Raw genomic sequence first — 24,224 nt, 5'->3', positions numbered from 1 at the left:
AACATCATAGCTGAGTGTTCCTGTTCTTGTTATCTAAAATAGGGGGGTTGAAACCCAAGGGGCTCAAGTTGATATAATGCTGGTAGTTACCTCTCTAAATCTTGTTTTTTCTTTCCATAAATTGGGAATGTTTTCCTTCTTCTGCTCTTTGGGTGTATCTTCCCGAATCAGATGAGTTACAAAGTCTTTTTCATGCTGTGTAAACACATATCAGACTAAATATTTTCTGATGAGGGTGCTGAAATACTGGCACAGGCTGCCCTGAGAAGCTGTAGATGCCCTGTTCCTGGAAACATTCGGGAGCAACCTGATCTAGTTGAAGATGTCCTTGCTCATTGCAGGGCTTTGGACTAGATGAGCTTTAAAGGTCCCTTCCAACACAAACGTTCTGTGTGGTGCAACCCAGGTTTCACCATTCTCCTGCACACTGCTGAGGTTCAGCATAGCTGCTTAGTGGAGCTGCAATATAAAAAAGGATGTGTAGACAGCTGAGTTAGAACTCATGTTGTTCATTAAATTCCATAAACCAAACAGTACAGTGTCACTTTCAGCCTGGAATTACTGAAGTAAGAGAGGTTTATAATTTTAATCAAGATCATGCATGGTCACATCAGTATCTTTTGATTACTTCTATGAGAATTTAATGATCTTTGGCTGCTTATTTATAGACTGACTGTACTAGATATGAAAACCCCCATGAGTCAGAACTGTAACAATGAGCTCATTTTCCTTTTAGAATGTTAAATTCATTCCATTAATAGCAAGAAAATAAGAGAGGAAGAAAGAGGTGTTTATTTGTTTGCATTTTAATGTGTCATGACTACTAAAACTTCCACGTCATTTTAACAAATTTGCCTATCCTAAGTGATGAGAGTGGGCTGTGGAGAGATGTGGAAGCTGTCATTTAGGAGGTGACATATTTGTTCTGGCAACTGGAAGGAACAGAGTTTAGTGATAATGGCCAAGGACTCAAGAACACATCTCTGATTAGATTTAACCACCAAAACATGGGACTAATTCTCTTTTGTAGTTCCTACTGAGCAAGGTTTGACTTATTGCAAGTCTGTTTCTCTCTCACAGTTGGTAATTCAAAATGTAGAGGTGGACCTTGAAGACTTCTGAGGGACTTTAGTCTTTTCTCTCCTACCAAAAAACTGGCCCAGGTTCTTGCAGATGCCCCAGTTCCTGTAGTTTCTCCCAGCAACCAGACAGAAGGTATAGTGCTGTACTATGAAAATGTAAAATTCTTCACCACCAAAACCAGTCATCTGAAATGTCATCTACAGCTGTTCCTGGATTTCCAGCATCATCTGTATTCTGTATTAATGGAAATTGGTGGAGAGTGATGATATGCCCCCGTAGAAATCATCTCTCAGTCCTTTGCAGGGAGATGTTTAGGAGGAGGAATGATGTTTGGGCAGGCAGAGTGTTTGGTTTGTGGTGGGAGCTGTGTGCTTAACTGTGTCTCAGCTCTGGTGAAACAAGAGTGCTCTGATCCCTCCCAGGTGCCAGCCAGGCAGCAAACACCCAGCAACAAGTGTGATCATTCCATTTACCTTACCTCAGCGTGTCCTGCTGCTCCTAAGGTGTTTGGAAATCAGCTGAGACAATTCTTGCTCACACCATGCTGTGGGACTTGCTACTGAGCTGAGCCTTTGGTGTTCAAGGGACAGCCCAGCTGGGGCCAGGGTTGTTAGGGTGTTTGTCTTACCTATGGTTTTTGTCATAGCCCTTTGCTTTGTTTTCAAGCTAAAAAAGAACTTCCCAATCACTTTCAAAGATGTGAGAATAGAGAGTTTTGAGAAAATTTGACTGATGCTCCACTTCTCTCCTTTGCAGAACTGCATGAGGAATTCTGAGTAAACTGTGCTGTGCACAGTGCCTCCAGGTACCAGTGCTAAGTTCCACAGCCCCTTTTAGCATGTGATTTACAAAGAGAAGGCCACAATGTGATTTGGTGTCTTTCTGCCCATGCTGAGGTTTATATAAAGTGTGCAGCACTTTCTATGTTGAATTTATTGACACACCCAAATGTGCACACAGAAAATGCTGCATACTCCTCTCCAGGATAATGCCTAATGTCATATACACCCTGAATTCAAGGACAAGCGTGTAAAAAAATAGCTTTAACTATTGTTATATGAGTGTGAACTTTATTACTCATTAATACTTGTCCAGAGCATAGAACAGAGGGAAATGGAAATACAAAATCTGAAGACAGTATATAGTAGTTAAAAAGCAAAGCAGGACAGTGGAAAATAATATCTGTTATTTCTTTCATTTTATTTTTCTCACTATTTTTAAATTGCAAATGCATGTAAGCATCCAAAAACTGATCAAAATGCAACTCATGAAAACCTCCCATTTATATGCCAAGCAGGCATTCCCCAGGTGAGCAGCTCCAATGTGATCACCCTGAGGTGGAAGGGCCACTCAGGATGTGGAATGAGTAATTTCCCTCTGTGCCAGCTCAGTCGTGCCCTCTGCTCAGCCTGCCAGCACAGGTGGCAGCTGGGATTCCAGTGGCACAGCTGGGATTCCAGTGGCACAGCTGGGATTCCAGTGGCACATCTGGGATTCCAGTGGCACAGCAGGGCTCTCCCTCCCTCAGCTGTGAGCAGGCTTCCTACTGCCCCCACCCCAAGCTCCTGGTGGCATTGCTGTGCTCCTGGGGAGGTTTAGGTGCCATTTTATGTTGGCATCTGCTGCCCCTTCTAGTCTAGCCACTATTTTAGGCTGTGCTTTGGGACTGGGCTCAAGAGCAGCTGTCTTTGTGGGACCCACAATTCCCCCATTCAGGGTTGTATAAACAGAAAAAGTGAAGCTCTTGGTAGTGGTGAAAGCCCTTTCTTGATTAAGGAGGATTACTAGTCTTAGGTTTAAAGTTTTGGGCTAAAAAAAAGTTAACATGGTGGGGTCCAGGATTCTCCAAGATTCTCAAAGAGATGAGAGTTAACAGGGCAGGAGCTGGCTTTGTGTGTGCTGGTTTTGTGTCTGGCCCTGTGCCCAGCAATGATCTAGTTTCATGTTGGGAAGTAGCTTTGTCTTGGAGGAAGAAAAGCATCCACTGCTCCGGGCATCCCAGGGGGCTTCTCAGTGCTCAATCCAGCAGTTTTACAGCCATGCAGTTGCACACCCCAGCTGCACTCGGAGGTGGGGAAGTCTGAAAAATATTCACTGCATTATTGCAGCACCCTTCAACATTTAAACTTAAATGGTATAAAAATTCAGGTTGTCTAACAAGCTCCTGTAGATATTGCTAATCAGTCACCCAAACTTCTGTTCTGAAGATATTGGAATCTTTCCTGGATGTTTTTCATACTGAATAGAAAACAAAACCCTGGGTAAACCAGTTGGTCCAAACCAGGTGGGTATATTTGAGATCAGATGGGTGAATTTAATTTTTCTTTTATGTTTCTTGCTATTTGATCTGCTAAAGATGTACAAAATAGCAAGTTTCTTCTACATAGAGAGAGACATCCTATCATTCCCAAAAATGCTGGGACAGAAGGTACTGCTTTCCTGAAACCCCCTCCTACCCCTTTTCTTCCAAAGGAGAAAGATCATCAAAATAAGCCTGGATCCATGACCTCTGTTGGTTTTGATCAAAGTGTATTTTCTGACAGAAAAAACAACTCTGTCAAATGTTGCTGGGTTAGGTATGGATCTGACTGTGCATAGACACATATTAGCTATGTAAGGGGATTAAGAGCTCAAACTCCTTGAAATTCAGGAGGGAGGCATTTTGCTTCTGTGGAGATGCAGGCCCTAGAGATTCAGATCCCCAGGGGAACAGACAGCTATTAACTTTGACAAGAGCTCTCCATCACTTGTTCTAGGAAAATTCTCAGTAGAAAAAAATCATGTTGTTAGTCCTGGATTGAGGAGGCAGATGAGAAGACATTTAGGTGCTATTTATATTTTCTTTTGGGCACCATGCAGATCTATTTCTGTGATTTTTATCAGTGGTTTAATACTATTTTTGACAGAGTTGGGTGATAGTCCCTATAACAGGGACTAAATTTATATCCATCTTCTATATGTGTATCTGCTCCCACACAGTTTTCAGCTTTGAATCCCCATATCATGAATTTAAATGCACTAAAAATACATTTGTTTTTCAGAGTTGCCTGCTGCAGGTTTTCCTGAGCTTTACAGGCCACTGCTGCAGTCACAGATTGGTTCAACATGGAGCTTTTGTAAATAGTGCTCTACAAATATAATCATAGAGTCAGAACAAAGGTTTGATCCCATAGGAGATGGTCAGAAAGAGATCAAGATGTTAAAGAGCCATCCCCTGGTTTAATTTCCGAGCTTCTGGCAGGTGATCATGTAGTGCTGTACCGAACCAGGGTTTGCACCTGTGCCATCACGTTTGTTAGTCATCAGTGAACCCAGTCTTCATTAATTTGGCTCATCCATTTGCAGCCTTCTTTTGCTCTCTGTACCATTCTCTGGTAAATCCCATTATGCACGATGAGTTTTGTTAATATTGGCCCAAGAGTTTTGTTTTTCTCCCTCAGAGAGCCTCGCAGTTGATCTGTTCTGCAGCGCTGTGGATCGCAGGGGATCTGCAGGTGCCCACCAGCCCTGTCCCCATCCCACGGCATGGGAGCAGCACAGCAAAGGCCTCTGCCACGGCCCCCTCCAGCATTGGTAAGGTGCACTATTCACACAGGATCTGTCAGCTCCTTCTGCAGGACAATTATACTGGAGCTGCCCAGCCTGTCCCTCCCCTCCATAAGTGATGAAAGCGCTGCCCAACTTCAGCTCTGCAGCCTGGGGCTGGGAGAGGGGGGAGCCTGTCTGTGGGGGTATGGCTGGACAACAGCCACCTGTCCCTTCTGCAGCTTCAGCAAACAATGGTAGAACACATGGGTGACTGAGGGAAACAAAGCTCCCACTGCTGCCCTGTGTGAAGCTGCTTCCTGGCTCTGCCCCTGCTTTCAGTGTTCCCACCTCACCTGTGCCACTGCAGCACCCAGCACATGCAGCTTCTGCCATGTTCTAAAGCACTGTGATGGGCAGCTCTTTGATTAATTCCTTGGACATGTCTTTCGCTCTGGCTCTTCATTAACCCAGAAAACTCCATTAACACATCCTTAAAGAGCAAGTGCTTTGCTGCAGGTCAGGTTTAGACAGCTCAGCTCCAATGTAAACATCTCTGCTTGGCAGCCAGGTGCTGCAGGATCACTGTCACAGAATCATCTGAGCTGGGAGGGACCACAAGGGTCATTGAGCCACCACTGTCACTGATGGAGTTCCTTTCAAGCACATTTATCTGTGCTTTATCCTTAGTGTGGCTGATTTTTAACCATATAGTGTATTGCAATATATGTATTTTTAGTTAGTGAAAACATCTTTTATATGTCAAACCAAGCAATTTTAAAAAGCTATTCTGTTAGCTTTTTCAGTGTGTTGATAGTTAAACACACTTCTTAGTATGTTGAAAATTTCCTGCTGAAAGTAAAAGATGCTTTCAGCAATTCATGCAGTGTAAGAATTAAATGATCAGGCCAATTCATAAAAATAACATTTTGACTTCTGCATTTTTAATATGCAATATTGTATATGTTTTTGCTATCATAAGTGCTTTCTTTTAAATTGTAACAATCATTTCTGTTGGTTTTGCTAATACTAGATTTTCTTCTTTTGTAGTTTCTCAAGATTACCAGAGCTAAAATAAAACTAAACTTCTTTTAGCACTTTAAAACACAGAACAGTCTTAGAGAATTAGAGTTCAGAAAGAAAACTAATTTCTGCTTTACCTTCTCCCTGACTTGTGTGTTTGGACAGCACAAATACTGACAGCAAAACATGGGAGTTACGCTGATTCCTCCAAATCTTGTCTCAGAGATGAGTCCCACAGCTCCCTGCAAAGTAATTGGTCTAATTAGGTGGTAGGAAGGAGCTTCTTTAAATTCCTCAGAAATTAAGACGTGTCATCCGCTTAACATCTTAGCATCTGCTACTGCCTCTTCCACATTTCTCTGCTACGTCAGTCTGAAGGGCACTTTCCTGGACATTTCAGAGAGACAAAAAAATAAAAATAAATAAAACCAATAAAAACCAAGCCCTTATAACACAGAAGTTGGCTCTTTCTTCAGTGGGATGAAGCATGTAAGGCATTTCACCCCCTCCTTATTTCTCAGTTTGGTGCATGTTTGCCTGGGTGAGTACAATAATCACTTTGTTAAGTAAAAATATAAAATAAAAGCATAACCTTAAATCCTGTAATTATCCTAACTGATGTAATGTTGTTCTGAAATATTTTCCATGGCAACTGGTCCTTGTGCAAATGTTACCCTCTGTGTTTATATACTTGCAGTTTTGTTTCAAATGGGCTATTTTGAATCTAACAGTCAGTCAGTAGAATGACAACTAATTTGTTGTTTTTTGTTTTGTTTTTTTTAACTTTGCTGTTGTCTGGCAGCAAGTAAGTATTTAATTATGGCTAATTGCTCATGTAGTAGGCATAATTTTAAGGCAGGATGTGTTTAGAACACTGGGTAAGAATACTGGGTAAGGCACCAAGGCACTGGGAAAGTTTCAGGCTTGTATGTGTAGGGGAGAGGTGTTCCATCACTGCAAACTGAAAAAGTTAATTTTTCATTGAAGCTGTCTGGACTGGTTGAGTTTTTTTAAGGGAGATCCTGCTATTTGTTTTATTTCTGTTGGTTGGGAGGTTTTTCATATACTCTATTTCCTACCGTGTAAATACTGGCACAGTGGTATGTAGAAGTAATTTTATTAAAAAATATCTATACAGATACAGTTCTGAAAGCTCATTGCAGCAACTGGGTGTGTTATACACTTCTAGTATTCCCTAAACAGCTCCTGTTTACTGGGAGTCAGGTAACTGAGACAGCCAAATAACTGTCACCTACAAAATGCTTCTGTTTGGCTTCTGTTTTGTTTTAATTGCAGTTCAGGCAAATTATGCCCCCTATTTCTTTGATAATGGAGCCAGAAGCACAAATGGGAACATGGCACTTCTCAGCCTTTCAGAGGACACGCCTGTTGGTCAGTATTAAAATGTTGTTTAATATATGTTTAAATGTATGTTAAAACTGTGAAACTGGAATTGCTTGCTCGTATGATTAACATATATATTTTCTTGTAGGTTGTTGTTATATGTTGTTACATATTTTTCTCTCAAGCTTTTAATTGGCTTCAATTTAAAATGACATGTTTGAATTGTAGCTGCAATTTAAAACATGAATTCTAGCTCCCTCTTTTCTTTTTTTTTTTTGTTTTTTGTCTACCAATCTATTCACAGCTTCAGAGAACAGACCTTTGGGGTTAGAAATAAACTTGTGGTGAGAGACTTCTTACCAATTCTGTAAATGCTTATGAGAAGAAAGTCTAGTTTCTAGTAATTTTATCAGCCTTGATAAAAGCAAGCTGTACATTGAAAATTAAGGGGCATGATTTTTTTCTAAACACATTTCGAATATTTATGTACAAATGGTAGAAAATGTTTCCACTTGCAGTGAAAATTGCTTTGTCTAAATAACTCATGTTTTTTTTTAATGGTTTTGTTTTGTTGTATTGAAAATTCAAAAATTGATAGTTTTCAGATTTCAGCACTTCAAGGCAGGTCTATTTATGCTTCTTTTAACAGTAGTTGCACTAAGAAAAGTTAAATAAGAACAAAAGGTGATTTAGAATCAATATTTTCTGTAGGGGAAAAATAACCTCCTCAAACCTAAACAATTACTTAAAAATATATTAAGTGATGAACATTGTCTTTACTTCAATCTTTGCACTGAGATTTTATTTAAGATTTTCTTCTGTAGCTTTCACAGGCTAAATCAGAAAAATATTTAGTTAATGCAAACTGGGTACTGAAGCACCCCCTTATTGTGCTCGTGTAGAGAGGAGCGATATGGCTGCACGGGGGGTGCAGCCAGCACCCCCTCCCAGGGCTCAGGCAGCTGGGGAAGGCCAGGCTGAGGGAGGGATCAGAGGGCACAGCCTGCTCTGCAAGCCTGGCATTGCCACCCACGCCTTCCTACAGCAGACCAAGGTCACTCTGCCCTGGCAAGCAGCTGCTGGGTTTGCTCAAAGTCTCCATTTCTGAGCCAGTGGTGTTCATGTCACCCAAGACCCACACTGGGCCTGCTAGAGGTTGGGGAGAGGGGTATTTGGAAGTAGCAAATTCTCCTTTACCTGCTCAGCGTGAGAAGAGGAGGGGGAGAAGGCAGCACATAGTGTAGAAGTGACACAATGAACTTAAAAGGAGCTTGGTTATGATGCAGCAGGAATTTGCTATAAGCTTGCTCAAGCTTAAGTGGAAAGCTCAGCCTGAAGGCCAATAGTAATGTAGTAATGTAGTGGCACTTGCAAAAGCCAGAGGCAGACCAAGGAGCTGCAATTTTTGCTGTACTTCTGCCTGGATTCTCATGGAAACCACACTTAGTTCAGCCTTGGCACTCCCAACAGTTCTGCTGATAGCTGGATTAGATTAGCCAGTGGAATCACTTGTCCAAGTGTGATAAGGCTGTAATGCCAGACAGCCACAAAATGGGACCCCAGCTCAGTTTGTTTGGGGTGATTCTTGCCAATTCCACCACTGAAACCACAGGCAGTACAATTGCTTGCCATCCAAGTCCCAGTCCCTGGTGTGGTGCCAGCCTGCTGACATTCACAGAGCACCAGCCTCTCCCTGCCACCACTGGGAGCCTGCAGGCACCTGCGTGGGGATGAGGAGATAAAGATGGCACAGAGCCACAACACGGGGAAAATGTCCCTCCTGTCAGGACTGCAGCACCACATCGTCTCTCAGATGACAGCACTCCCTGCAGCAGTGAAGTACAGCAGTAATTCCAACTGCATCTGATCTGCTGCTCCAGCAGCCAAAAACAGGACAGTGTGCCTCAATAGCAAAACAGCAGTGTGAGGGATCAGAGCCTGTGATAGTGCTCTCCTAATTAGCCCGAGTAAGAATAATGAGATGTATGTGATAGGCTTCTGTATGTGCTTTTGTAACATTAGCAACCAGACTAGGAACACAGAGGTCTCAGGAGAGTTTGTGCTTTGCTTCCAGCAGTGATGAAGCTCAGGCTGCTCTGTCTTGAGAGCTGCTGTTCTTCCTGCTGACTAGCTTCATCCAGAATGTGCTTACATGTATTTAAATTGGCTGGCTTGTACTTCTAATTTGATGTGTAAATGTGCTTTAAAAGACAAGAGAGAAACAGCTTCTCTCTGGAAGTTCCAAAAGACCTGTGGAAACCCTTGGGAAAGAGAGATAATACCTTACTTTTGAGAAGACCAAACGTGGTTGCTATGTCACACAGCTTCTAGTGCTTCTTTGGGCTAATTCCCAGAATACTTTGACAAACAGCTCTAAGTACTGCAAGGTCCTCTCTTCTGAAAGCACTTTTGGAAGTTCCATTGGAACATGGTTGCTTGGGATTTGCTTAATGCAAACTGCTGCTGCCCATGTCAGCATAGCCACTCCCCGGGGAAGCTTTGGCAGAGACAGTCCCAGAGAAGGGCACAAACAGCACTGACACTTCAGTGCTGGGTGTTCTTTCACTCTGTACAGGGCAAGAGGACCAGAGTTCACATCAGAGCACAGCCAGACCTTAGTGCTAAATGGCTCCCAGGCTGGCCCTTTTCTGTGGCACTGCAGAGGAGAATATTTTTCTTCATCTCTTGCTCTGATCTCCTCCAGAAGCAGGAGAAGGAATCTGGTCTCCCATGTTTGTGTGCAGTCCCAAGCATCCACACTCCCACAGTCATCTCTCAGGTTGAGCAGGATGATCAGTGACAAAACAGGGGAACTAAAAAATGTTTGATTCTGGATGGCTTCACTCATGTTTAGGTGCTGCAAAAATGGACAGGTTGCTATTGGATCTTCCCTGTCCTTATATAAAGCTTGGAGTCATGGGTAGGATGCTTTTCTTGGCAGCAGCAGTGGTTTGATCTGTGCAATGCCACAGACAGCAGCTTTAATAAACCTTCAGAAATTTTATGGTCTTTGACCCTGCTGAGATTGCAAGTGGTTGGCAAAGTAGTATGTGTTAGTTTTATTCCCAGACATCTGTAGGCAAGGGACACGGAACATTTGGGAACACAGAAAGGACACAATGGAATCTGTGTGGCTGTAGAGATATTGCAGTTCTGGAGCTGTGAGAACACATCAAATTCATTATCATTCTCGTATTGTCCCTAACTTGACCATTTTTCCCCTTGTCTAGTTTTGCTTATTTACAGATAGTTGTAACTTTTGTACCAAGTTATCATAAAAACAGCAAGTATGATTTCTGCAAGAATGCTTCAAAGTACCTGCAGATTCTCAGATCCTATTTATTGCTGCAGGGCTTGAGACCCCTCAGGGTAAGAGGGGCCAGGACAGCAGCCCCTTTCAGTGCCACATTTAAGAAGAATGGGAGAAGTTATGTTATATTTCAGGTATATTTACTGAAATAGCAGTTGATGCTTGTGGTTTGGCAGGACAGGTGGGTAATTAGCTCTTTGCATGTGTACATACAAAATGTGCGTGTGCTCCTAATCAAGGTCTTAAGGCAGGAGTGGGATACTATTTCAGGTTGTTTGTTTCATCTTACCTCATAATCCACTGTAAGCCTCATGGTGGGGACAGAGTGGGGCTGGGAGCAGCTGCAGAGCAGGGGATTGAAGCATATGCAGAAGGCCTAAGTTCATTACTCTCTCAAAGCCCAAATATCATCGGTGCTCTGCAGATCTCTGCATGATCTGTTTTTTCCATTCATTCCCTTAAAAGCCAGTTTGCAGCAGCAGTTCTGTGATCAAAGCTACAGCTGCCACCTACTCACCACTGGGTGACTGATCCCTCCAGATCCCTCCATCCTTCAAGCTTGCCCTGTCCCTATGTGCTCCTGGTCTCCTTTCTTCCCATCATTCACAGCTGACTGAGCCTTCTTGTTCCCTGTGGTACCTATCATTCTTTCCTTGTTTCTGTCACCCTGGTCCACCTCTAGGAAAGCTGGGAGCTGCCAGAACAGAAGTGTTAAGCACAGCCTGCCTTCTGCACCCCTGCAGCAGTGCCAGCGTGCACAGAGCAAAGCAGAGCACTGCAGAGATGCTCTGAGGACTCACAGGTGTTACAGCCTTCAAATCTCTTTAGATTCTTCTGACAGAAACTGCAGATACATCAGAAAATTGCACTCAGATTGGTTCTCCTTGGAGCTGGCTGCCATGGGTGCTGCAGGACATATTGCTGCTGCCCATGGTCTGGGCCCTGTGCTGAGCCCTTGCTGCCATATCCCATCTCTCCAGGACAGGCACTGGCAGCTGCAGGACGTGTTTTGGCTGCTGCTGTAGCTTTTTGGGCTGCTGCTGCTGCCATGTCTCTGCTTTGCCAGCTGGCTGGTGCACCAGGGTGCAGGGAAGGAGCAAGGAGTCACCTGGGCATGGTCTGGAAGGAGCAGTAGCAGGCAGGGAATGGGGAAGGGACTTTGGGGTTGTCATGGTGTGTGTCCATAGCCTCCAGGAGCCTGAGCTCCCCTCTGCCTGGGGTGAATTTGGTGTGAAAACAGCCATCTGTGCATTAACTGTCCATCTCCTTTTCTGCTGGGGAAATGGGCCCTCAGTTGAGACAGGTGGAAAGCAGGCATGGGACCCCAGGCAAGGTGGCATTTGCTGTGACATTAGGAACAGAGGTCTCTTGTCCTGGGAGCATGGCCACACATGTCCCTCTCAGCATCTTGTTAACAGTTGTCAGCTGTGGGGGCTAAAATTTGAGTCACAAATAAAGTAAAATGGAGCAATGGCATCATGAGACAGCCATCAGCCCAAGTGGCAGAGCAGAGAGCAAATGACTTTTAAGATGGAATAGAAAAAACAGAGTGAAAAAGCCTGGCATGGCTCCTGTGAGAAGCCACAGCAGGAAGCAGCAAGCAGCTCCCCAGGACTCCCCTGTCCCAAACTGATGCATCATCCTCTGGGAACTCAAAATATCCAGCTCTCCTAACTGTGGCATTTGCCCTATCCTCAAGTAAAGACCATTTTATTCCCATATTTTTATGACAGAGAGAGGGTGTTTACTTCATATCCTCTGGTAAGATTTCATCTGTCTTTTTCATTTATTTCATTTTCAGCAAGTAGAGGCAGCACACTGAGAACAGATTTTTAATTGGCATTAACACTGTGGTGAGAAGTGTTCCTGGGGGTGTTAATGATATGGAGAGTACTGTGCAGTGAAATTACAATTTGGAAAAAATAAGGAATTATAATGAGTTAGAAAATAAATTTTGATCCACAATGTAATTTAAAAGGCATGCGAATATTTTGTATTATGAAAAATAAAGTATCAGCTTTAGCTAAAATGCAGAGTCCACTGTAAAGATCAATGAAGTCCATCGTTACTTACTCAGAAAGCTCAGTAATTTCAGTCTGTACCAACATCAATGTTTCTACTCAAATTTAGCAGCAAGAAAATTCCTGTCTTCCTTATAAGAAAAATCTAAGACATGTAGGAAGGGAAACTGAGATTTAAAGAACCAGCCCAAGTTCAAATGGGTTCACATAAACTTTGAGCCTATTGTTCTCCAGGCCTGTGCCCCCCGAGGAGTGGTTTGCATTTGTGTGCTGCTGGTATTGGTACTTCAGAGCAGCCACAGCAGAGACCTTGGTGGTGTCCAAGGGAGCCCAGGGGTGGTGTCCAGCCTGTTTCTCCTCAGCACAGAGAGCACTGCTCAGCAGCTGCTGCAGGCATCCACACAAGCTAGAAACAGGCAGGACAGCCAGCATTGTGTCAAGTGCAAGGGACAGAAGGTGCAGAAAACAGCTAACTAGAGACAGCTAATGACCAAAAAAAGGCTGTAAAAAAGCATATTTTTATAAGCATATATTTATTCATTGAAAGCATATATTTATAAGGACAAATGACACCTTAAATCTCCACTTGGACTCAGCTGTGATAGGAAGGCAAAGCTTTTGAGAAACAAGAATAAATAAGTCAGTGCTGGTGCTCCAGAACCTTCAGTTTTCAAATTTCTTATATAGTTGTATCAGGAAGCAGGTGTCCTTTCAGGGTACTATTTTATATCAGTCCCAGTTAATTCCTCTCCTTTCATTTCCTTGTGTTTAGAGAGTTGTTACAGTCAGAAGTGTCTCATCATACTGCTCATTGCCTTTCCCTAATATTTTTCAGGGATCACAGTTACAGATGTGTGATTTTCCATTCTGCTTTGTGGGAAAAGTACAAGAAAAGTATGGGAAAATGTTTTGTAGTTTTGTGAACTGTTTTGTAAGTCTTGATTATTTGTTGGCTGGCTGAACCAGCTCATCACATGGTCTCTTGTAAGTGTTCTTGTGGGTGCATTGGTTTTTGCAATGTAACATTTTTCTGTACAAAGGTGCCCAAATATTGCCCTGGTAATTATCATAAAAGAGTTACTCCTAAGTGAGCACAGATTCCACATGGTTTGGTATAATCTCTTGCTGTGACAAGGAGACAGCCATGCTTTGCAAATATCACCACTGGATGTCCCACGGCCACTAAGGCCCCTGAGCAACTTCAGTTTGCATGCCAAGGAAGAAGCAAATGACATCCAAAGGTTGCCTTGCAAAACTGAGGAAACCTTTGAGAAGCTGACCTGTCTGTGGTGTGGGCAATGCTCTAGAATTAAACACAAGCTTACAGATCTGGTCAGTGATCTATGCTACTGAAGAGGGGAAATAAGAAAAAAAAAATCTCACTTTTGTGTACTAAATTAAACATCTGCCAAACTTAGGGACAGAATAATTCAAAACTGAGAATTTAGTGTTCTTCCTGAACTTTATGCTACCTTTCTTAGCAGGGATGCTTCCATCCTATATTTGGGTTGCATGCACTAGCAAAGCTCACTAATGACTAGTGAGTCACTTGTCACAGTATTTCCATTGCAGAGGGCTTTGTTAGATGAAAAGCAGTTTCCATAAAGCTTAACCTCTACAACCTGAATGTCTCAGGTAATTTATCCAAGGCACAGCAGATAGGAAGGAAACAACAACAGTGGTTTATATTTCAGGCTCAGTTAACTGGTGTTTGTAAACTGCTTGAAGTTATTTAGATAAAGCCGTTAAAGCATAGTAGAATGACAGACATGTAAGTTTAAAAAATAATACTAATAAACACTCTCACCTTGCTTTGAAAATATGGGTGTTATAACTCCCCCAGAAATTATCATTTATAATACACAAAGTCAGTTTAGTGGAAAAACTGGCACCAGCTTCTCAATGCTTAAAAACAGAAATAACAATCTTTCTCTAGCTTCTGAAGGAAATACATTGATGAGTTTGAAAAATTTAATAATTGGTATGAGCATGACTGGGTGTGTCAAGTAAAGGGTTTAATGAGAGAGAGCTAATGAGTGGAGTGAAATAGGAGAGAAGACTTTTGCATCTATTAATTCTGAAAGTGGGAAAGTATGAAATGTCCTTGTATCTCCCAAGTTCCATATCTCAGTTCCAGTCCTGAGTGAGCTCTCCTTGAAGGGAGATTGCCAGATTCTCTGCATGCTAGTTTGCAGTTCTGTTGTTCCTACAAAGAAGAGGTCTGTGAGGACCTTTTGCTGCTGCTGAGATTGTCACCCAGCTGAACAACAGCATCACTTCTGGCTCACCTGGGCTGAGAGCTGGTGAAGAGCTTGTCACCCATGTAAACCCTTGGATATGAACAGCGTTGACCTGGGTGCAGCTCCACAGGAAAGGGCCTAAAGTGACAGAAACCAGCACTGATGAGCTCAATTTAACCAGCTGGCTAAAAAGTTGCCATCAGGACTATTGACCTGTCTGCTTATCCGTATTTCCCAGTAAGGGGGTTTGATTGACAAAGCCAGGTTCCTAAGGAGCAGACCAGTGAAAGCTTCACTGATGGAAATAACCACAGGGAAATGCTGTTGAATATCAATTTTTCAGGTACCCACGTGTACACTCTGAATGGCACTGACCCAGAAGGAGATCCTGTGACATATGGCCTGACCTATGAAGCTGGATCAAGGCGCTACTTTTCTGTTGACGAGAATTGTGGAAATGTTACTTTGATCGAGGAGCTTGACAGAGAGGTACAATCAAATGGCACCACTCCAGGTGTTTGTGGAATTTCTTTCAGTTTAATTTGATCTGAGGCTTTGAGGGACAAGGCTAGTTTATTAGCCTCTGAAGCATGTAATATACTTTGCAATTCTAAGACATTATACTTCACCCATCATATTGCATTCCAGTTGACTTGTGCCACTAACATTGCTGTCAAATTTTTCAGCTGCTGTCTGTCCAGCTTTTCTCAAAAGAGAAGTATAGTCTTTATTTATCTTCCCCCCTCCACACCCCATCAAGAGCTTAGGGGCAGCTGCAGTCATCAAATCCTCAGACAGGGAACTCTCCTATCATGAGGAGGAGATAGAGATTTGTGTAAGCAGTGATCCAGGACACTCCTCTAGTACATCACAGCCCTTTAGCCAATGTAGCTATGCTGGTTAAGATGCCTAAAGCCAGCCTTATTCTGGGAAGAAGGCATTGAACCCTTCATATCTCCTCACTGAGAAGCTTACACAATATTTGGTAAACGCTTTAAAATTCTGTACCTTAAGACAGAAGAATTTGGAACCAAAGTGCCATTTTAGGGAACATTCCTTGAAAAGGGTGACTGATTTTTAGGAGCACTTTAGGAAGCCACAGGGATTTCGAGAGCAACCATCTCCTGACAGTAGCCACAGAAGGTTCAAGGAGCTGGAACTTCCAAGGGGTCATCCTGGCCTCTGCTGGGATTGCTTGGTGGTATTAGTTGTTACTTTCATCTGCCTGCCTAGACAGGTTTAAATCTGCAGTCCCTTTTCCAATCAGGACAAACAACATCTCTCTAACAAAAGAATTTTCTTCATTTACAGAAGGAAGATGAGATTGAAGTTATTGTCAGTATTTCAGATGGCCTGAGTACAGTAAGTATTTAATTATGCTGTAGCTTGTCAAACTGTCTGTCCTCACATACCTACTTCTATGAAATTACCTTAAAGGGAGCATCTCATTTGATCAGAAAACATAATCTCATTAGAGCCTTACCTCCTGTTCCAAGAGCCACTGAACTCACAGTTACTCAAGTCTCATTTCATCTCCTTGCTCAGCTATTTGAGGATAATTACAATGAAGTGTGAGCTGAAATAGTGACTGAGCAGCCTGCAGAATTACAGCAGCTTCCCATGGAGTTTCACTGCCAGCACAGTCAGATTCATGCCTAAGATCTGGAGGCTTTTTGGAGAAATGTGTGACATTATAGGAACCAGTGTTGTGTGCCCAAGAGCTGCCTGTCCCCACCCCCACAGTGTTTCTCTGGCATGATGTTAAGAAGATTTGCTTGGGCTAAGGTGGTGGGGGTTTCTTGTCTGCTGCTAGATAAAGCTTTGCTCATGACTAATCATTAAGAACTTATCTGAGGTACTGAGCATCCAGTCCTACTTTCACAGATTTTCTTGGTATTTTCAATTTATGAACTGATGCTGTCACAGCCAGGATGGCAGTCTGCCAGTAGGAGGATGTGGGCTTCATCACTAGAGGTACCACAGAAGTGGGGCCCTCTTCACATTCACAAGGCTGGATAAATCTAGAGCTCTTCCTCATTTCAAATAAATTAGTTGAGATTATTACAAGAAATTTTTTGAGTATCCCAGCCTCCTACAGGCACAACTGCCCTGGAAACTTCTGTAAAAAGTAAATAATGGGATTCATAAATAATGGGAGTCATAATATACCCTTCATATTCTACTCCAGGTTTCTGAAAAAGTCAGGATCCTTGTAATGGATGCCAATGATGAGAGCCCAGAGTTCATCAATACACCTTACATAGTCCAAGTCCCAGAGGTTGGTGAAGCTCCTTTGCATACTGGAAATATACTTCTATAGGATGTAAACAGGGGAAAATATGTTTTCAGTAAAATAACAAGTTGTGCAGGACAGACTTGCATTCTTTTCATTTAGGGTTTGGGTAGATATTTAATATTCACTGCAAACTTGGGGAATAAGTCTGTGAGTATTTAAGGTGTGCTATTTTTGGGGTAAGTTCGAAGATGTGAGTCAATGTGAGGTTTTGGAATTTACTACAGTGGGAATAGGATACATCCAGTTTCAGCTAAAATATTCTGCTATTTTTATTTCACAAAGTGTTTCTTCTTGTTTTCCAGTTTTAATCTCTTCCCTCTTTCCTTTCTGCTCTTTGGTTCTCTCAGTGCTTTTACATTCTTTCTACCATCACTCTCTTCTTCTGCCTCCCTGCATGCTCATTGTTCATTTCTTTTACCTCACCTGGTTTTCTGTTTCTGTGTGACTCTGCTAACTCTTTCTGGTCACAGAGCACTCCCTCCAGCAGCAGTATCTTTAAGGTCGAGGCAATAGACAAAGACACAGGTTCTGGAGGAAGTATCACCTACTTCTTGCAGGTAAAGTATTGTCCGTACTTTCACAAGTCATCTCTCATTTAGTGAGGTTTCAGAAAGCAGATTTTAAAATTATTTTGGGGGTTGAGTATGCTGCTAGACCAATTTTATACCACACACAAGAAAATAAGCATTGGCAGGAGGGATGTTGTCTGACTGCAAGCAGCCAAGGGGGATCCAGCAGGCAGAAAGGGGAGCTGGAGTTGCCACTGACACTCCTGTGCTTGCCAGCAGGACCTCTCATGGCTGGGCCTTCCTTTGGAGTGACAGAGATTAGCTGGTAATCTTGTATGCTTATGGGATTTCTAAAGCATGAAATAGTTTTCTTTAGGGAGTAAAACACACTGGAAACACAAATGTGCTCTTTAGTGTAGCAGGCTGGTGCATAATTGATACCTGGATCACAGTGTGAAATGAGAAGTACTAAATCTTCTCCCTGACAAAACAGTGGCTGCCTGAAACCACCCTCAGTTCCTACCCACTGGTGAAGAACTGAACAGGCTCCAGATTTAAAGCAGAACCTCTGTATTACAGATTGTCTGTATGTCACAAGGGCAATTTTTTGCATCATGCCCTTCAAATTCCTTCTTTCTACAGGTAGTTTCATCCAGATTATCTGCAGTTCCCTTGCAAACAAAAACAAAAAAAAAACAAAAAAAAAAAAAAGGAAATTTGTTTTGGATAAGGATATTATTTAAATTTATTTTATCCAAATTTAATTTTGGATAAGAATGTGGAGACAAGTTAGAAGATATTTACATAGCACTAAAGCTAATCCTGTTAAGAGCTTGGGCATACTGTGAAAGAACACCTTGAATGTCTCGTTGAAATTTAGCTTTGATTTCACAAATTATGGTCCATGCACAGGATTCAATTTTGCACAGGACTTTTATCAGAGAGCTGATAGTCTATGAACCAAGAGACAGCAATTTGAAAATTCTATGTCTTGTTTATAATATACTATGTGGCAGAAAGGATCATAAATATGTGTATTTGTTGAAAAAGTCTTGCCATGTCTTTGGGCACAGTTTCTGAGAATTCTCAAGTTGCACAGAAAAAAACCTCTCCACAAGTATGATAAAGGCAGGTGCTGATGTCTGCTCAAACAGCCAAGATTACCTGACAGTGGCCATTGTGTCTGGATACAAGAACAGAGGTGTTTGTACAGATATCTCCAGTTCAGAAGAATGGAGGGAGGCACTTTTTAGGCCTCTTTTAAAGTCAGATGTCCTTTAGATTTTTTTTGTACATCACAAAAATCACCAGACCACCACTGTGTTTGACAATAATCTATACATGCAACCTTTCAGCTTTTTTTTTTTTTTTAAACTACTAGAACTTCAAAACACTAAGGGATAACACCATTTCTTTTTATTTCCTTTTTCCCTTCATTTTTTTTGCTATTAAGTCTCCCCACCTCCTTCCATGCAATTAACTGAGTTAACCAAAGTGTAAGTTTTTGCAATGAATTACTGAAAGATTAAAAAAATCTACATTAGAAGTAACTGATTTATTCTGAATAATGAGAGTCTTGTGGTCGGCTCATGAATAGTTCATAAACACACAGAGGTGAAATTTATCAAATACATTATTCACCCAAAACATGTCATTATTCTAGTTTGCTCCCTTAGCACATGAAATAAAAGATGAATCCCTATGGCAATCCTATCTCCATATATGTAATCCCTGGCTGTTTCTTCTTTTCTTCTAGAGCATCCATGCTAACAAGTTTACAATAGACCGTCACAGCGGCGTCCTGCGCATCAAGCCAGGGGTCACCCTGGACTATGAGAAATCAAGAACACATTTTGTTGTTGTCGTAGCCAAGGTAAAAGGCTTTTATGTGAGACTAGAGGAGCTGGGCTGCTGTGTTTGAGTGGGACCAATTAGTTTGAATATGAGTGCTGCTGAAGCATGAAGGTAGCAGAGTTACTTCTGCTGTAACATCTGGAGGTGGGGGGGGTAACATGGAAAGGTGAGGGAGGAAAGGTAGCAGGTGTCTGATGCTGAACAACATCTGGAGGATTTGGGAGGGAGTTTCCCACATTTCATTCTTGTCACCTGAGTGCCATGAGACTCACCTAAAAGTGAAGGGTTGGTGTGTCCAGCCCTGACTTCAATGGCAGCCCACAAGGACAAACCCCTGGCAGGCAGATGGGCCACAGTCACTACCCACAGTAAGACAGGACACAGCACAGGTGATGGATTTCTTTTCTGGAAATATCTGTGAATGTTTCTTTTTTTCCCTTCTCTGCTGCCTCATGGCAGGAGCTTATTTAAATAAAGCCTGCAAATATTGCTGCGCATCCCTTCTTGCCACTGTCTTTCCCTTTCTTACAGTGCCTGTGCCTGCACATGCTAACAGGCATTAAAAGTTTATAGATTCTGAAGTCTCTCACAATCCTGTGGGGACCTGTCACACAGACAGACTCACATGGGTGGAAAGAGGGCAGTTTTGCTGTAACTTATGGGGACTTGGAGTTGCTCATATTTTATAAAAAATGTATGGACCTTTTCATGTATTTTTTAGCCAAGGTTCATTTGAGAAGAAGTAACAAAATTTGGCTTAAATTCTGCCTTTGGGGCAGTAAGGAAGAAAAAAAATCAGTGTTTGTTTTTTTTTTTTAATTGTAATTTTTAGTATTGGTACTGCAGATATGTTGAACAATTCACACTTACACACCAGCATGACTACTGACCTACAGCTGGTGCTCTGAGACTGAGGGTGTTAAAAGCTTCTGAAGTAGCAAGTTGTCTTCCTAATTGGCTCAGGTGTATCAGTCGAGCAGAGCTGGTTGTAGCCAGGTCCCCAGAGACTGCTTACACAGTGTGGCTGTCTCGCAGGTTTTGGCTGCACAGCTCCTCTGTGCTTGCACTTTATCACATTGGAGCTCCTAGGAGACTTTGAGCATGTACACTGTTTATTTCCCTCTAGAGATGCACTACCTTGCTGCCATGCCCTGCCTTGTGTTCATATGTGGGATGAAAAGTTGTAGACCTTGGTCACTAACTTTTGCATCCATTTCTAGTGTTCATTTTTCCTGAAAAAAATTTTGAATTCCCTGTCCCTTCTCTAAAGATCATTTATGACTGCATATATTGGCTCAATCACTTTTAATATAAGAAATTACTTATGAGGCACTGCAAGCTGTCTTCCTAATCAGAGAGAGAGCAGGACAAATGGAAAAGAGAAAGGACTTGGGCAGCACAGATTAAATCAGTATGTTCAGAGAGAGAAAGGATTCCTGGAACTGTGCTTCTGAAGGCTCATGAGGTCCATGAAATGCCTCAGCTGATTTGCAGGCATGCTTCAGCAGAGACATCTAACAATGACTTCTTTTCTAGGATGGTGGTGGGAAGCTCAGGGGAGACAACAAAGTCTTTTCAGCCACAACAACAGTTACCATCAATGTGGAGGACGTTCAGGACACTCCTCCTATGTTCATTGGGACTCCCTACTATGGATATGTCTATGAGGACACGCTCGCAGTAAGTTCTGGTTTTCATCTGTGGGAGAACAAGTACAGCCTTTCCCATCTTACTCAAGATAGCCCTAAGGTTTCTAGCATGGGCTTTGCTGGAAATAGGACCTAAACTCTGCTTTGACTCCTGGGTGAACTGAGCTGACCAAATCTCACATTTGCTCTTTCTTATGTCTACTGCAAATTTGCCATGCAAGGCTTCCTGTTTTTTCCATTGAAGTAAAAAAAGATTCTGCCTATTTACATTGGTCTAAACCCAGACAGTGGCTAAGAGCTCTTCTGTAGCTCAGACCTCCAGAGGCACTTGGCTGAAGGCTTAAGGAGGCTGCCAGTTACCTCACCTGAACACACAATGCTTAAAAGCCTTTGTGTGTCTGTTTGCTCTGTGGTCTCACAGTGCTTTTATTTTCTAGCTCAGATCAATCTGCTACCAACAGTTAGTTGTACAAGATGCAGGCAGAATTTATGCCCAAATACTCCAGACTCTCTGTTGTCCCATGGACATCACGTGGGGAGAAGCAACCCTGACATCCCCAAAATGCAGGATGCTTTCTGCTCAGTGATGTCTGGTTAAGCAGGATGGACGAGGAAGGCCTCCAAGGCCTAAACTCAACCAGATTATCAGTGAAGCAGGGACATAATTAGGAGAACCAGTCATTTTCAGAGACATATTCTTGAAGCTGCAAACTAATGATTTTTCTCTATATCTAAGCAGTGACATGATTGTGTATGGATCAGCTTTCACCCTGATACATAAGATTTAGTTAAAATTTTCTTCATATATAGGACAAGAAATGGTAGCTACCCATGAAATTACCCAATATCAGGCTATTGATCAGTTTAGCAGTGTGACTGCACTCTGTTCATTTGACCTTCCTTTGAGTTTCAGGAAAGATTGTGTCTTACCTTTCTATCCAGAAAGGAACACTGCAGCCCATGCATGACTGCAGAGGCTGTTACATTTCAGCAGGGCGGATAAGTAATGCCTGTGTACTTTGCAAGCATTTAAAATGAATGATATTATGTATATTGATTTATTCTGCGTAGTTACATATAGATCTTGAAGTAACTATAAGGGTGCACACAGGAATTAGTGTCTACTATGGAGATGAGAATCAATAAATGTTAATTACATCCATCTTGAGCTCATAACTTACATTATGATATAATGATGGAAGCACGAATCAGTCCTTCCCTGTGTGGGTTTTACCATTAGAATGAACTCCACAGAGAAAGAGGCAATAGCTGATTTTAGTGGTTTGTGCATTTGGTGTTAATTTTGTAAACTTGCTTCTTTTCTCCTTTGGTGGAGTTGTCAGGATTTACAAGTACTCTGTCACCTTCAAAGGGATTGCACTGCATTTTGCCCAATAGGCAGATTTTATTGCTGCTACCAGCATAAACAATAATAAACACAGTTCTGTATTTCCAGTTGCTTTAACAGAGCCTTGCTCTTGTTTGAAAAATTCACTCAAGGGTTGTCATGAAAATATTCTTTGTTGCCATTTGTGATTCACTGACAGTTACTTCAGTGTTCCTCGGTTCTGCAGCCTCAAACAGAAACACTTTAGTTCAGAGGCCTGAATTGTGCAGCTCATTGCCACTTGTGAGAGCATTTTAATGTGACACTCATCATCCCTCTGAGCTGATAGGAGCAGTCACATGAGCCAATAGGTCCTCAGTACACAAATTCTGTATGTATGGCCCATGGCCACATTACTTGTGCAGAAAGACAGCGAAGGTTTAAGGGCAGTTAAATCACCATCATTTTCATTACAACTTTATATCCTAGATCTTCTGTGGACCAAGTTGTTCTGTGATCTCTGTTTCTATTGCCTGTCTGAACTTAATTGGAAGAACCAAAGTGCCCCAATGACTTGTTGGCAGCTGCCTGTGTCTCAGCACACGGTGTGGCCGTGGGACACAGGAGCCTACACAGAGGCAGCCTGAGGGAATCTTGGTAGTGCCCCAAACTCAGCTTTGGGTTTCAGATTGGCTGCTCCAAATTTTGTGGCTCCAGGCAGGGGACCTTGGCTGCAACTTCCAACCATTCCTGTGACCAGCCAGCCCCAGGGCTGAGGCACCCATGGCCTGACAGGGGATACAGCCATTTCCCCCAGAGCAGTGGGCACTGGCCCTTTTTGTGCTCCCCATGTGGCACAAGCACAAGTGTGAACTCTGCCCCCAGCCCTTCACTGCTGAAATACTTGCAGGAGTTCAGTTTATTAATGTGCAGCTGCAATTTCACTGCTCTGATCTTGGCACAAAGACTGTGATTTCCCATTTCTCCCCAGGGCTCCGAGGTCCTTACTGTTGTTGCCCTTGATGGAGACAGAGGAAAGCCTAACAGTATTCATTATTGTATCATGAATGGTGAGTAGGCTCATCTTGTATGAAATTTGAAGGGCACTCAAAACTCCATCTGGCATTAAATTAGAACAGAATATGCTAGAGTTTAATAAACCTGAGACAAAATCTCAGGAAATAATATCAGGTACTTCAAGCAACTTCAGGGCCCTGTCCAGCAGAGAGTAGCGAGGATTCAATTCAGTGTGTTTCAGTATCTTTACCGAACTGTGCTTGGAGCTGTTAATGTTGCTGATTTGTTAGGCATCAGTAGCCTGCTTGTCATTTCAGAAAGTGTAAAGGGAGATTCACTCTTCTGAGCATCTCTACCACTTAATCTGGGAGGTGAGATAATTCATTGGGAGACCCAGATATGCCATTTGGAGGGATATTTTTATTAATACAGTGATGAAAGTGGCTAAACAGTCAAACCTCAGATTTCTTGGAAGAATTTATATTTACCAGTGAAGAGACATTGGCGGTACACTGAAGTGGAAGAAAACAGATGTTATCAGAAGATTGATGCTTTCCATGAGCTATTCTGAGAGTGTCTGTCACACATCTTTTAATAGCATGAATGTGAAACTTAGTGGAATTGGTGATTCATTAGGTGGTGAAGACAACAGCTTAGAGCAACTAAACTCCAGGCTACAGCTTTGGGAATTTTGGGTTTTATACACTCTCCCTTCCACAACAAGGCTTCTGTAGGAACTGGGCACAACAGCTCACAGGTGTGAAAGATCCCAAAACTTCCTAAGAGAAATCTGAGGTGTAGTTGAAGAGCTATGGAGTAAGTGCTTCATTGTGTTGAATGATCTAAACAGCCAGAAGAGAGAGATAGAGATGAGTTTTTGTGTTGGTGTGAGATGAGACCCATGCTGAGGTTCCTTTTTAATGTGAGGAAACAGGTAAAAGAAAGGCAGAAACATTGAGACAGAAGACAATGGATATAAAATTACAAAAAGTATAAAGAAAGGTGCAAAATGAGGAGGAAGAACAA

General features: G+C 42.4%; 1 protein-coding gene across 2 annotated transcripts in view; it reads left to right on the top strand.

Moving 5' to 3' along the window:
- The first annotated feature begins 4,668 nt into the window (after positions 1-4,668).
- Positions 4,669-24,224, top strand: part of CDHR1 (cadherin related family member 1) — a 47,390-nt gene continuing 27,834 nt past the window's right edge. Inside the window, exons 1-9 of one of the 2 annotated variants that reach the window (XM_085582406.1) lie at positions 4,669-6,172; positions 6,928-7,023; positions 14,890-15,035; positions 15,858-15,908; positions 16,735-16,824; positions 17,190-17,399; positions 19,108-19,224; positions 20,742-20,885; positions 23,173-23,251. In XM_085582406.1, the coding sequence (XP_085438532.1) occupies positions 6,112-6,172; positions 6,928-7,023; positions 14,890-15,035; positions 15,858-15,908; positions 16,735-16,824; positions 17,190-17,399; positions 19,108-19,224; positions 20,742-20,885; positions 23,173-23,251 (994 nt within the window). In that variant the 5' untranslated portion in view covers positions 4,669-6,111. The remainder of the gene's footprint in view (positions 6,173-6,927; positions 7,024-14,889; positions 15,036-15,857; positions 15,909-16,734; positions 16,825-17,189; positions 17,400-19,107; positions 19,225-20,741; positions 20,886-23,172; positions 23,252-24,224) is intronic. The other variant, XM_021536139.4, reaches the window with a different exon arrangement.

This window comes from Lonchura striata, chromosome 6 (assembly GCF_050655825.1).
Source record: "Lonchura striata isolate lonStrDom1 chromosome 6, ASM5065582v1, whole genome shotgun sequence".
Taxonomy (NCBI): Eukaryota; Metazoa; Chordata; class Aves; order Passeriformes; family Estrildidae; genus Lonchura; species Lonchura striata.
The sequence above is the reverse complement of the archived record's forward strand: the minus strand, read 5'-3'. Positions and strand labels throughout refer to the sequence as shown.